This window comes from Nymphalis io, chromosome 19 (genome assembly GCF_905147045.1).
Source record: "Nymphalis io chromosome 19, ilAglIoxx1.1, whole genome shotgun sequence".
Classification (NCBI taxonomy): Eukaryota; Metazoa; Arthropoda; class Insecta; order Lepidoptera; family Nymphalidae; genus Nymphalis; species Nymphalis io.
Window position 1 is genome coordinate 9,575,770 of NC_065906.1, and position 15,429 is coordinate 9,591,198.

The following is a 15,429-nucleotide window of genomic DNA, read 5'->3' on the forward strand; positions in this document are numbered from 1 at the left end:
ATGACTAGCCAATGGAATCCAAATAAACAGGAGAAATTCTTATCACATCCCCGTCTCTTTCATCTTGCTCAGAGTTTGTCAAGCAAATGACAGCTGCGTACTAGGGTTCCAGTTTGCAGTTCTGTTTACTGAAGAGGACTCTCCAATTCAGTTCAGTTGTGTACACGGTACGCTCTTACCTTTGGTCTTTTTAATTTCTGAGTTGCACAATTTTTTGAACCCTCTAGTAAATGTACATTACAATTTCTGTAAATGTGTGAATCTAAGCGTAGTAATATATAAAAGTGGGACCGATATACGCGTGTCTTATGTCTACGAGTAACACAATACTTAAAGAATTCGTGACAAATTAAATAATAACAGAATGTCTCCTGTCACATAAAACGTGGTATGAAATAACATACAACTTAAGTCATTATGAATATAAAGAAAGTGTTTTGTTTCGGTCGACTGATGACTTGTTAATTTGGTTGATAATATAACTGCGGTTATTTTTTACACACTAACTTAATTAGGTAATTTTACTTGATATTGCTTTGTATAACCAAATAACAAACATCCGCAAGTATAATAAGCTTGTTATTTTATACATAGATCAGTATTTTGCTTGTTTATAAAACAACGATCGGTTAAAAGCGAAGCTATTGAGTTAACTAAGCGTGAACACAACGTGAATATTGTCACGAGAACATAAAATTCACGCTGGTCACGTCGATATTCGAAATTTAAAGAAGGTGAAATTACGAAGTGCGGCTACCGTAGCTACTTATATAATAATATTAAAGTCTAAAATATTTTCTGAATCGCATTGCATCTTCTTTTTACTTAGGCGATACAAAAAAACATGTTTTCTTATTTATTAGTACAGACGTTTCATTATTTTGATGTGTGACAACAACTAATAAGTGGGAGAAAATACGTATTTGATTTTTTTGCGATATTTATATAAACGTTGTCACGTTCGAATAATTAAAATAAATACGCGAACACCGTATATTTACAACGTATTTTAACACCAATATAAAACATTATGTAATATATTATTATTCTTTTCATATGTGCTACTTTTTATATCGATAAATAATACGAATAAAACAAGTTTGATAGTAAGGTAACAATAGCAGCAACAAGAGAAAATACCAGTCACTGTTTAAAGGTCACGTGACATTAATTTGACAAATTTATGACTTTGGTATGTAGAACAATATTTTGACCATTTGTTATTATGTACTGCTAATTTTCGTAAATAAAATTCAATATTACACACATCTACATCTAATAAACATCATTATGACATTCGGACAAAAGGTCGTAGGTTCAACCATGCTTCATACCAAATTTCATGAAATTCATTTTAGTTGCTAAGCCGTAAAAGCTTAACAAACAGACAGATACTTTCGCATTTATAAAATTTGTGTAGATACTAATATATTTATATATGCATACATATTATATAGTTTTTTCATAACATACCTGTAAATAGGCGTGCCTAAATCTTCTCTGTACCAAAGAACTAGCAATACTGCGTCATCTTCGTCCTGCGTGGCCACGTCACAAGGTAAGTAGACCGGCTCCCCTGCCACCGCTACCACTTGCGTCAACGGCGCTGGAAATAAAAAAGATAATTGCGAATTAGTACAAAAACATCGCTTACTTGATTTAAGAAAAAATATTTATTTCGTTACTTTATTATACAAATTGCATTGATAACCTTGAAAGTTCCACGAAAAGTTGGTATAGGTTCGAATTAAGGATTCATAAATACTTAATCATCTTTTGAGTGCTGAATTACATTCGGTAAGAAATTATTTATCTACTTTAATATTTATTTTAAATAACACTATGAAGTCAATAATATACTTCCACTATTATATATTATATGGGGATTCCATTGTTTTTCCTTATACCGAAAAAAGCCTGCGTGTCATCAAAATTGACATAGTCATAGTAATCGCCATAGATAGTGATATTAATGTCACATCTCTTTTAATAAATTTATATCAATCAATCGTCAACACTCGGTAAAATTAAAAAATAAACGAAAATTGATTTCCAATTCCATAACTCTTACTAATCCACTTGAAATTATATTCTAGCAAAACATAAGCATCATTGCAATGCAACTGAAAAACAAGTCAGGTTAAGTAAAGCCGGTAACGGATTTCCGCTTCTTGCTGTCCGGTTATCTGTCCCGTTACCCGAACCGGATAGGATGAGAAAATATAGTGGAAAGCTGGAATATCTGTTACTAGGATCGCTTTAATTTATGCAGCAACGAATTCACGTAATGGAAAATTGTTGTTTCTTTTGCAGGTTTAAAATGCATTGCCTGATCAGGCTATTAACTATTTATATAACGTCTAAGTGTTTGGAAAATATCGACAAAAATGTTTGGTTTGCTTTGAAAATCTGTTGTTTAAGTTTTTCTAGGTTAATTACTCAAAAAAGGTTATTTTTCATCAGGTTTAAAATGCATTGCTCGGCGTGGCTATTCATTATTTTATCTTTAAAATTGTTTGAAAAATTTCGTCATAAATGTTAGCTTGCTTTGTCAATATCTAGGTTTTTTTTTCTAATTATTTAATGTCACCAATCAAATAATTATAATTTAAAGTCTCAGGAGATTACGACTCGAAGAAACTTTTAATAATGAAACTCTCAACACTGCTTTTCCAAATACCCTCAAAATAAAAACAGCAAAAATTCGATTAATAATTATGTTTCAAAAAGCACATTAAAAGCAAATATTAAGTTGTTTTATAGAAAAACAATTAATTGTCTGATCTGATCTGAATAAGAAGTCAAATATCATTTTAGGAGCAAAACAAAAACACAACCATAATTTTTAATAATAATGAAATATAAAATATATCGTTTTTAATTATAATAAAGTTAGTTGATACTTGCAATAACAGCGAACCACTGAGTAGATGGATAAAAATCTTTTCGATGTTGAAAATCAGCGGCAATTACAATTAAAAACTCACACACAAAGGCCGTCACGGGACTACCGGCGTGTGTGAAATATTTAAATTAATAGTTATTTAAAGAATTTACAATTACTGAAAACCAATAAGTAAATATGGAGTAAAATAAATAAAAAGTAAAATATATTTTGCTGTGCGTCCTTTACAAAGAATAACACGGAGAAACAACGGAGTACACACGTCACGCAACACTATTGAGTAGAGAGCGGAGGCGGAGAGGAGACATGACGGTATGACATTTGTTTTTATGTCGTCACGGCATACAAGTCAGTCTTTGCCCCAAAGCGCAATACAACAAGATTCAATATCTTAATAATCTATATCAGTCGAGATGGCCCAGTGGTAAGAACGCGTGAATCTTAACCGATGATCGTGGGTTCAAACCCGGGCAAGCACCACTGAATTTTCATGTGCTTAATTTGTGATTATAATTCATCTCGTGCTTTACGGTGAAGGAAAACATCGTGAGGAAACCTGCATGTGTCTAATTTCACTGAAGTTCTGCCACATGTGAATTCTACCAACCTGCATTGGAGCAGCGTGGTGGAATAAGCTCCAAACCTTCTCCTCAAAAAGAGGAGAGGAGGCCTTTAGCCCAGCAGTGGGACATTCACAGGCTGTTACGGTTACGGCTATATCAGTCATTAGTTAAGGTTAAAAATAGCCCAAATTATCAATGTTCCAATATTTAACAAGAGATCTCTGTTAACAACCAAACATCCAAAATTCAAGCCAACTGACCATTTGCAGAACTGGGATAACATTTTCGACGATATTCCCTTGCTATTGGTACACGATGCTGCAGGAAACGCTATTAATTTCCGGACGTTGAGTGTACTGTCCATATCCTGAGTGTATTTCAAGATGTAGTTTTCACTCGTAATGTTCTTACGATTTGTTGACCAACTTCGGCGAAACTCGAACATTCGCTTCTTATATTTTTTATATATATAATTAACGAGCTATTTACTTAACATTGAAACAACAATATATAACGATGATTGTTTATATATCAATATTATAAAACTTACGAGTTTGTTTGTTTTGAATACGATAATTTTAGATTATAAAAGTCCTTTTAGAAAAACAAAATCAAAAACAATTACTTGAGTAAAGGTTGTAGATTATTATTATAATATCACGCTACAACGGGAGCATAACAGTAACGCTTAAAGCATTTTTAAATAGAAGCACACAAGGTCGTGTAGTATTTGTCACCCCATCCCATTATAAGAGCGAACCTGTGTTTGCGCACATACTTCTGCACTATAATATTATGTCTTGCGAACTTGGTCAGTCAACACTCTCCCTTGAGAATAATTGCCGTAGTCAAAATCGTTACGAGGAAATCACTAATCGTCATCATAACCATCATTTCAATATTAAATCGCGTTTAATTATTATAATCACCTTAGTGGTTTCTCATGGCTTCATGTCGAGTTTGTGCGCTCAATCCCAACGAGATCAATTTAATAAAACATTAATTCGAATAAAAATTTTCACATAAAACCTTTATAGGTAAATTATTGAAGTGAAACAGTATACAAAATTAAAGTTAAAAAAGCATTTTGGAAATGACCGCCTAAAACATTTCAAAACAACAATAAATACAATAATAAAATCCAATTCACAACAAATAAATTAACATTAAAATAGCTACATAATATATATTAATTTAAACGAAAACCAGATATATTTTAGGTAAAGTTCTAACATAAAATTAGCATAATCCCAACAAAGCGTGCAATAGTCACCCAAAGTTCCGATGGTCTCTCTTAAATATTATGTTAATAACGCTATTATCAAGCGAGCCATTCGTCGTAACACCAAATTGTTTAAAAGCGTTATTATCCTCAAACTGCAAATCCGAATGGGCGGAAAGTAATAAAGATTGGATAGCACAGTGAAGGGTGGAGGGGGGGTGGCTATGAAATTTGTGACAAATCGAGAATATCTCTTCAAGTTTTGGTCTTATCATACGTATTAATAGGAAAAAATTGGGGGATATTTTTGATCACCTATAAGACTATGGAGATTGCAGTTATCATATTATCAAATAATATAATTTTGAAGCAATTTGAAGAGTGAAGGCATCTCTATAGTACATGGCGTTGGATATATGATTACAGAGAGCATTTCCAGTAACGTCATAATGTAACGTCCTTTATTCGTACTTTTTTGTTAAAAGGGTCAGGCACCACTTACTATATAAATATTTGACTTTAATCTTCTTCATTTATATAATATTTATTCTTACTTCGGTGTCTAGGTTTATATACAATAACCATTAAACGTCATATTATAATAATTATAATTGCCCAAATTAAAACATTTTACGATAATAGAATTTTTACACTGGTCGGATTATTGAAGACCTCTGTCTGTGCTATATTTTCTATGGACAATTTTATTTCAAGGCACTGTTTTACCTATTAGTTTAGTGCTACAAAGTTGCATTTGTGCCAATTCTACGGCAGAATGTCTGAGAGCCCTTGCCAGCTTTTGGCTGAGCACTGAATTTTTAGTTTAACCGTTGGAGGGTTATTAACGATGCACTGAAGGTTCTCTACAACCAATTGTCAGGTTGGTTCAAATAAATTTACGTTTTTGGTACACTTTTTTTTTCATAATTTTTCCGAAATAAATGACGAAAGTCCAAACCTACCTTTATTATTTTTATGTATTTATTCCATGTTCATAGACATAACTATGACCACTTAGAATTTACTTTGTTCACTCCTGAAAGTCTCTCACTAATTAAATCAATATTATTGATATTTTAGAAGGCAAAGGTACATAAAAATTTATTAGTTATAACAGTTTAGAGCTTGTAACTAATTATATGAAGTAAATAACTTATATAATAATAACGACTTTTTGTTAATATCTCAGAATTAGGCCATCTCGAATGTTTCGCGTCATCTCAAAACGCGAAACATTAAGGAGCGGAAAAAGACAAAACGCTCGGAACATTTTCTCAAAACGTAAACATTGAATGATCTTGTAACAAGAAGGCGCTTCAGTCAACCCGACCCGAATATAACTCATACAATACTGGTAACATTATCTGAGACTCAGAACCACATGACCTTGTATATCCTTTGGGAAATCTCACTTGTCTGGCTGTGAGATATGACGTCATGTATATTAGGGTGACAATTTTAAGTGTTAAAAGCAAGGACAGGATAAAAACGTAAATAATATGCTTACGTAATAATACCAATATATAATAATAAATATATACTTTTATAAAACATAAGACATTCATGTTGAAATTTAGTACAGTCATATTACAATTATTGTTTTATAAATTATTCCTTCATTGGTTTTTGTCGTATTAGCTTTTACGATAAATTAGCTTATTTTGGTAACCTGTTATACAATAAATTCCATTCTAGCGGTGCAGAGAGGCAATAGTGCCAGTATCTTGGTTACGATGCCACAGGAAAATCTTTTAGACGGCGTGTTTTCGCTATAAATTTATGATGTTTATTTTGTTTTAATTTTAATTTTGTATTTTATAAAAATGTCTGTACATGGTTTATCGTTATAAATAAAAATTATTTAATTTATCGCATAAATTAAATAATTTTCTTAAGGTTATATACCATACATAAACAGTACTTAAAATTAAAAGAAAGGTTTTCTATGACACAATAAACTATAACTGATATATATTTTGCTAAAATATTTTTATACATACAATAACAAATATATTTTTGAATATATAACTTCGGCTTCCTAATTGATAAATAAATAAATAAACTGAAATTGTATAATTTTATTCCATTAATTTATATTTTCGAACACGAATGAATGGAAAAATTATAATATCGTGAAATCTGATTGTGTGAATCAATAATTCCCCTATAAATGGGATATGTCCGGTACGCTTTGTTTTGTTACCCTAACTTATATAAAATGTAGATAAAATACTTGTTTTTACTTGACTGCGTACGAATGAACGGATCCTGTTTCTATTATTTATATTATCTAAAATCCCAAGTTGATTAGCCTTGTCCTTAGATTTGTTATGATGTTTTGGACGTCATCAAAATTTAACACGACGGACTTGTTACACAGTTATAAGTAGTATTTTGCATCATATGTTATATTAGAAGAATATTATGTATAATTACTAGCCGAGAAGGCCCAGTGGTAAGAACGCGTGAATCTTAACCGGTGGTCGTGGGTTCAAACCCGGGCAAGCACCACTGAATCATGTGCCTAATTTGTGATTATAATTCATCTCGTGCTTGACGGTGAAGGAAAATATCGTGGAGAAGGTTTCTCACGATGTTTTCTGTCTAAGTTCACTGAGATTCTACCACATGTGTATTCCACCAACCCGCATTGGAGCAGCGTGATGGAATAAGTTCCAAACCTCCTGCTCAAAAAGGGAGAGGAGGCAGCTCAGCAGTGGGACATTCATAAGCTGTTAATATGTATAATTAATGTTGTTTAATTGTAATCTATATCAATTTAAAAAGATCTCGAAAGACATGATCAAATTTACGAAGGCAAGAGACAAAACGAACGCAATAGTTATTTCGAATGCGATTTTTTTATATCAATCATTGTCATCACGAGGTCTCTCAACAGCGCAGTCGTTAACAATGAGAAACACAATAATGGCACCAATCAAATACTGTTCTAAATAGACCAAAGATCCTATCCGAGTGATTCAAAATATGGGCGTGTTGGCAACTGACAGGCTGCCAGTTCGATTGACAATTATGCCAAAGACTAGACAGCGTGTATTCATAACATATATATACCCGATTTTTTGGGTACGGTAACGCGCAACAGTATCAAGCAAAATCGGAAAAAAATATTTGCTGGTTTAATGTTATATTAATGGCAGTACTAATAATTGAGTTTAATTCCTATTTTATTTTTATTATATAAATACTACCCATACAAATAATATCATTGATTGTATAGACAAATAATCATATTAGATTACTAAAAGCTCTTATCGAAACAATGCTCGTTGAAAATAATTAGAGATGAGATGTACATACAAATATCTATTATTAATGACGTTTGCGGTTATATAATTTCTAGGATTGTGGATATTAAATACGATTAAATCTACAATATTATCATTAAGCCGTGTTTTATCATTATTATAATTTCATCATTAATTTCATACGGTATTCTCTATCATACATAAAATTTAGGTAGGTTTTATATAAATTTGTCAAATTCGAATATATACACATAAGCCCATCGCGTGTGTGCATGTTGTGTGTGATTTTGTAAAACTGATCGAAGATTGCCCATTTACAATATTTTTTTATGTGATATATCAAATGTATCTTATGCCGTCATGGATTTTCTCCGCTGCCACTCTCTACTATCCCGTGTGTACATAAACTTATATACTTCGTTGCTATATACTATTGTAATAATAACAAAAATGTGTTCGAATGTTTTATTTTATTGATGAAACTATGTTTTTTCACTTCATATTTATTTATTAGTTTCCTTTAATTATAAAATATTTCAATAATTATTAATTTCGATGTTTCAAATATACCAGGCGTCCCGCGACGGACATATCTATTCCATTTATTGATGATGATGACGATGATTTCCTCCTGATCGATTTCGACCACGGCGGCCAATCTCAAGGGAGACTAGCCAACTGCGCAAGATATACTATAGAACACAAGTGTGTGCCTAAATACAGGTATAATCTCTATTTAGTCACTTTTATAATCCAAGAGATCAGTAGCAGAACCAACGGCTTAACGTACTTTCCAAAACGTGTGAGTGTACACGCCTCCAACTTGTAGACACTGAGTTGCTACTTAGAATTTTTCGACGGAATAATCCAATCTAGGACCTCAGGTTCTGCGGCCTTAGCCACTAAACCAATAATGCGATGAAATGATAATACCATTCATGTGATTGAATATTATTTCTAGATGAGATTTATTCGCTAGTTCTTTTTAGGTCTGAGGAAACGGTATTTCCGAACCGGTGGTCAATTTATGTCACTCAATAAGCAAGTGTAATACATCTTTATTGAAAAAAAGATTTCGACTTTGACTTTTACTATCCTAAAACCCTTACAAAGGGATTATATAGTGTTTTGCTATATTGAACCTTATTCTTCGAACAGTAAGACTATTTTGTAAGAACTCTGCAGAAAACGGTCAGCATTTCCAGAATTTGACATGCGACATGCGAAAAAAAAGGACTTTTTTTTTTTTTTATAGAATAGGAAGGTGGACGAGCATATGGGCCACCTGATGGTAAGTGGTCACCAAACGCTCTTAGACATTGGCATTGTAAGAAATGTCAACCATCCAATCCAATGCGCCACCAACCTTGGGAACTAAGATTTTATGTCCCTTGTGCCTGTAATTACACTGGCTCACTCACCCTTCAAACCGGAACACAACAATATCAAGTATTGCTGTTTTGCGGTAGAATATCTGATGAGTGGGTGGTACCTACCCAGACGAGCTTGCACAAAGCCCTACCATATACCTACATATCACTATAAGTGCATGTTACACTATAAAAATATTAAAAATATTTTATTTAACTACTAAAACGAATAAATAAGTCTAAATAGGACGAAGTTATGTTAAGTAGAATCGGAGTACCTGTAACCACCTAATCAAATGTGTAAAGTATGTAAAATGTAATGTTATGTATTTAAAAGTATGTAGCTTAATAACTAAACCAACTCCATTGTACCATATGGAATTGGCCTCGTCGTTACATATACATTAAAAAAAATCAGCTCAATCGGTTTGTGGAACTGGTAACACATACAAACTAACAAGCAAAGTTAAATAAAAGCTTGTAAAGATGGACGTTATTTATCACATATATATTAATCAAATAATAATAATCCATAGAAAGTTGGTGCGAAAGCTATTAGAAATGCAAACTACTCGTGCATGCAGGAACTCAAGTTAGTAATGTTGAAATAATTGAATTTCACGTATTTTGTCACTTGCTTCGTATTTCACGCAGGTTCATTTCGAAATTAACTTGAAATTTGCGAAACTTTAACGTAATAATCATCCGTTACGATAAAGTTTTCAGTTTCAAGACGGAGCTAATTATACCCAAGTCACAGCTTTCCATCGCTTAATGACTTGTGTGAGGCGCAGGGATATAAAATATTTTTATGTACATTGTAAAGTAGGAACGCTATGTCACGATATTCATATCACAAACTTAATATACAACGAACTATTCGATATTGTTTTTTTTTTTTTTATATTCGCCGGGAGGGCAAATGACTCTACTCCACCTGATGGTAAGTGGTAGTAGAGTCCAAACGCGACGACGGCCAGTACAGACGGGAAAAACGTTCTGCACTAGCCGCCTTCGCCTTGCCGGCCCGCAAGATGCCTCTTCACGCCTCGTTTGAAGGAACCCGGGTTGTAAGAGGAGGGGAACACGTGAGCTGGTAAGGAATTCCATTCTTTGGTAGTGCGGCAAAGAAAGGAGTTGCCAAATTTCTTTGTGCGCGATGGAATTGATGTCACAGTTAGGCGGTGACATCGAGAACCAGCTCGCGTGGACTTAAGAAGGAAGGGGGAAGCAGGAATTAGAGAGAATAATTCCTCAGAGCACTCGCCGTGACACAGTCGATAGAAAGCGCTCAGTGCTGCTATCTCACGACGCAATTGTAAAGGTTCAAGGGTGTTTGTGACCTTTACGTCGCCAATAATGCGTACGGCACGTCGCTGCAACCGGTCCAAGGCCTCAAGTAGGTACTTAGCGGAGCCATCCCAAAGGTGCGAGCAATATTCCACGCAAGACCGTACCTGTGTTTTGCACAACAGGCACAGTTGTTGTGGCGTGAAAAAGCGCACCTTGTTCAGAACTCCGAGTTTCCGTGAAGCTGTTTTTATAACAGCCTCGATGTAATCCCTTGGACTAAGGTCGCAGCGAACGTCAATCCCCAGCATGGCGATTTTGCTTTGCATCACCAGCGGAGTACCACAGAGGGAGGGAAGAGGGGAAAATGTTGACTTTTTCGCCGTGAGAGCGCATACCTGTGTTTTCTTGGCATTAAACTCAACAAGATTATCAGAGCCCCATTTGGCGATGAGCTTTAACGTCCTATCGAGTTCAATGACAAGATCCTTCCGCCTCTCCTCAATTTCCGCTCGCCCAGCCACTGCGCGTCCGTGGTATAAACCATGCACTGTACTATCGTCTGCATAGCAATGTATGTATGTATGAATGTATGTTTAAAAATAATAAATAATATGTACTCTATTTAAATGTAGCTAAGGTTCAAAATTGTACAGAACAGCAAATAAACTTGTATTGTTTTTGTGAGCGGCTAATCAAAGTAGTGTATATTGAAAATGTATATATTTTTTATGTAGTATAGCTTGGCACACGAGCATATGGGCGACCTGATGGTAAGTGGTCACCAACGCCCATAGACTTTGGCGTTGTAAGAAATGTTAACCATCGCTTACATCGCCAATGAACCAGCAATCTTGGGAACTAAGATGTTATGTCCCTTGTGCCAGTTATTACACTGGCTCACTCAACCTTCAAACCGGAACACAACAATAACAAGTACTGCTGTTTTGCGGTAGAATATCTGATGAGTGGGTGGTACCTACCCAGACGGGCTTGCAATATCAATACTTATTTCTAATATCTTTTATTGCATTTCACAATATATGTTCAAGGGTAAAATAATAAAATCGTTGTGGATCCTGTCCAGAATATAGCAGTGGGGAACTATAAGCTTATGAATCTAATAATATTTTTTTTTTTACATTTCTAAATTTAAATTATTTTAATAATAAAAAATAATTATCGTGATATTATGAACAACACTTATTATCATTGAAATCGCTATTAGTGTGAAGTTTTATTATTTAATAATAAAACATTGATCTTTGTTAAACATTTTATTAACATTTATTTATTCATTCAACTTGGGGTCTTTATGAAGTAAATATATTCTTTAGTAATGTTACTTTAAAAAAATCAAAGATTTTTATTTTTAAAAGTCAAAACGTTGTTTCATAACTTTTATTACGATCCATTCATATGAAAATGATTCTTCATTCAAGTCGGCTTCTACAGGCCCTTTTGAATTGACAATTTACAAGCCTGTCATGTCAGTTTTGTGCGATGTTATAACTAGTTTTACGGGCTCATCGATGTGAATTCTGTCGAGATGAGTAGACGAGAAAGTTACTCCTTTACATATTTAATATAATTTTTTAATATTTCATTATTTAAAACGGGAATTGGATGGTGTTGACGTGAGTTCCAGCTGGATATTTATTCGCGGTTCCATGGCCGAGTCGGCCTGAGGAAACCCATATTGTTCAGATGAAACTATACCAACCAATAGAACAGCGGAGTACGCTTCAAAACGATATGACAAAATCATATGAAATAAGCTTTAAAACGTTGAGAGGAGAGGCCTTTGTAAGATGCACAGCAGGACATTTACGGGCTTACATGATATAATTTGTTAACAATACGTCTACAAACACAATGCAACTGCGTTTCGCGTTCTGACATATTTAAAAATAACCTTCAATGTAACAGCCTGTTAATGTCCCAGTGCTGGGCTAAGGCCTCCTCTCGCTTTTGAGGAGAAGGCTTGAAGCTTATTCCACCACGCTGCTCCAATGCGGGTAATACATTTGTGATATAATTTCAATGAAATTAGACACATGCAGGTTTCCTCACGATGTTTTCCTTCACCGTCAAGCACGAGATGAATTATAAATACCTTACACCTTCAATATTTGTAGTTTTTAAACTATTTCAGTTTTATATCGTAATATAAAAGTAATGAATAAGTAAGTTAATAAATATATAATACTAACTGTAATGGCAAATAGTTTAAAACTAAGGCCTTTTTACTCAATAATGGATTATCATAATGAAATAAATTAAAAGTAATTTTGTTAGATTGTTTGACTTAGATTTTTCGTAAATTTGTCCAATTAAAATTGTGACCTAGACCACTGATAACGAATACAAACCGCAAATTTTCTAATAGGAATTTACCAATTAGTCTATCTATATAATAGTTAAGTATAAACATGACTAGGATTAATAACGAAGACTTGAACCAGAATGAGACAGACTTGAAAGGGTATGTATGTAATTTTTAAGTCTTCAGGATAGCAAAAAAACACACATCCTAACTAATAGACAGACTAAACTAATACACTAAATTAGAATTAATATAGAAAGCCGATGTTAATAGGTAGTCTATAAAATTTAACTTGCAAAAAAATAATTCGAAACTATTTCGTTAATTTGAATAAGCGACAGCCCTAGTTAGACTTTCGTGCGATAAAACATTAGGGCACTTCACATAAGGTACGTACACGTGATTTTTTTCAAACACAGTCGCTAATTAAAACTTAATTACGTTTTTAATGAAATTAAGAAAATGAGAGAGTGCGACAACAGGAAACCAATTAGAGTAAGTATGTTAACGACTGATTTAATTTAATTTCATCAACGTTGGTACCATCTTGTTGCAGAGCAAAGGTTATTTGAAAGTCAAATGCTTTATACGAAGTCAAATCTATCGAGTTACAGTACTTAGTGCTTCATGAATACAATGTTAATGACCTACATTTTTTTTTTTTTATAGAATAGGAAGGCGGACGAGCATATGGGCCACCTGATGGTAAGTGGTCACCAACGCTCTTAGACATTAGCATTGTAAGAAATGTCAACCATCGCTTACATATCCAATGCGCCACCAACCTTGGGAACTAAGATTTTATGTCCCTTGTGCCTGTAATTACACTGGCTCACTCACCCTTCAAACCGGAACACAACAATATCAAGTATTGCTGTTTTGCGGTAGAATATCTGATGAGTGGGTGGTACCTACCCAGACGAGCTTGCACAAAGCCCTACCACCAGTAAATACATAATATATGAACACGTGTTGGAAAGCGAATTGTTAAATACACTTGAAATCACAATCATGGTACGAGTTGAGGAAATTGTAATCAAAATAATACCAACACAAAAGACTGATACCCTGTTTGTTTAGATAGATAGTAATAATTATATTCTATCTCATCCATTGGGCTGGTTTTGAACTAGAATCGCCTATGAGATGTCATTCATCAGATATTCTAAAATAGCAGTACTCGGTATTGTTGTGTTCCAGTTTGAAGGGTGAGTGAGCCAGTGTAATTACAGGCACAAGTATCATCTTAATTCCCAAGGTTGGTGGCGCATTGGCGATGTAAGCGATGTTTAACATTTCTTTCAATGCCAATGTCTATGGGCGTTGGTGACCACTTACTATCAGATATATATACTAATACGTTCACCCGCATATTTAATAAAAAAAAATCGTGCAAGCCCATCTGTCGGGCTGAGATTTAAAATGTTGAAAAAATTATAAACAATTAATTGAACTTACAAAAAAGGCAAATCTATAATAATTTAATTAAGTGGAAGAGGTTGTTTGTACGCCCTAATCTCTACTACTACAAACTAGATTAAAAAAAATGATATTTGTTAGTCCAATTCTTGTTGACGGCTATAAGCTATTAAGCATTACGCTACGATTCACGGGAACAGAGCAGAAATGCTTAACGCGAGTGCAACCAAGCGGAGCAGCTTGTCGGTAATAAAATTTAATGGGTCAATGTGGCCTCAAATATAATAAGGTAATTGTATAATATTTTTAAATAGTGTACTTGAAATAAAAAAATATCGCATTTTTAATTAGTTCAAGGTATATCAAACATCGATTTTAACCGATTCAATCCAAGTTAAGCCGGATAATACTAGTTTTAAATGTATGCCATATATTCAGATGAAAATAGCCGTGAAGTTGGAAACACGGGTTTTCCTACCCGTTTTCTTATTGGTGTAAAGGAAAAAAGTTTTATAGAGCGATGGTAATATGGTAATTATGGGAATCTTGTAAGCGAATATATTTATTTGGGAATTCTTTTTAGATTCAGTAATAAAATAACCATATTTCAAACTTTCTCATAGTTCATAAAAAACAAATCAAAAACAAATGTATAAATATATGTGTAAAACATACTGCATATAAAACTTAAATATATTTACTTATGTTTTTTATACTCAGTATAAATCAAACAGAAAATATTAAAGTCAAACCAATAAAATATATAATGTTTTAATACATGAACTATTATAGTAGCCCGAGGTGGTGAGGTCGAATGTAATATCCCGCGGGCTGGTTTTAAAATAAAATAAATAAAAACACATATACACAAGAAAGTAACGAACCCATCGAAGCAATGTACACACTCGTACACAAGCACCCATGTGGGTACGTACGCACGTACCTGAAGTGAACATAATATAATAAATACATCGGTCAGAGAATTACATGCCACCCCATAAAAACATATCATAATCCTAAACACGATACCGCGTTGTTATTGTTGTTTACTCGTGAATGGATACA

General features: G+C 33.6%; 2 protein-coding genes across 3 annotated transcripts in view; one reads left to right on the forward strand and one right to left on the reverse strand.

The window, feature by feature from the left end:
• The window catches only part of LOC126776125 (uncharacterized), a 585,155-nt gene that overhangs the window by 123,143 nt on the left and 446,583 nt on the right, over positions 1–15,429 (forward strand). The window lies entirely within an intron of this gene.
• Positions 1–15,429, reverse strand: part of LOC126776088 (hemicentin-2) — a 231,799-nt gene that overhangs the window by 23,893 nt on the left and 192,477 nt on the right. Inside the window, exon 2 of the mRNA XM_050498369.1 lies at positions 1,474–1,606. Coding sequence (XP_050354326.1) covers positions 1,474–1,606 — 133 coding nt within the window. The remainder of the gene's footprint in view (positions 1–1,473; positions 1,607–15,429) is intronic.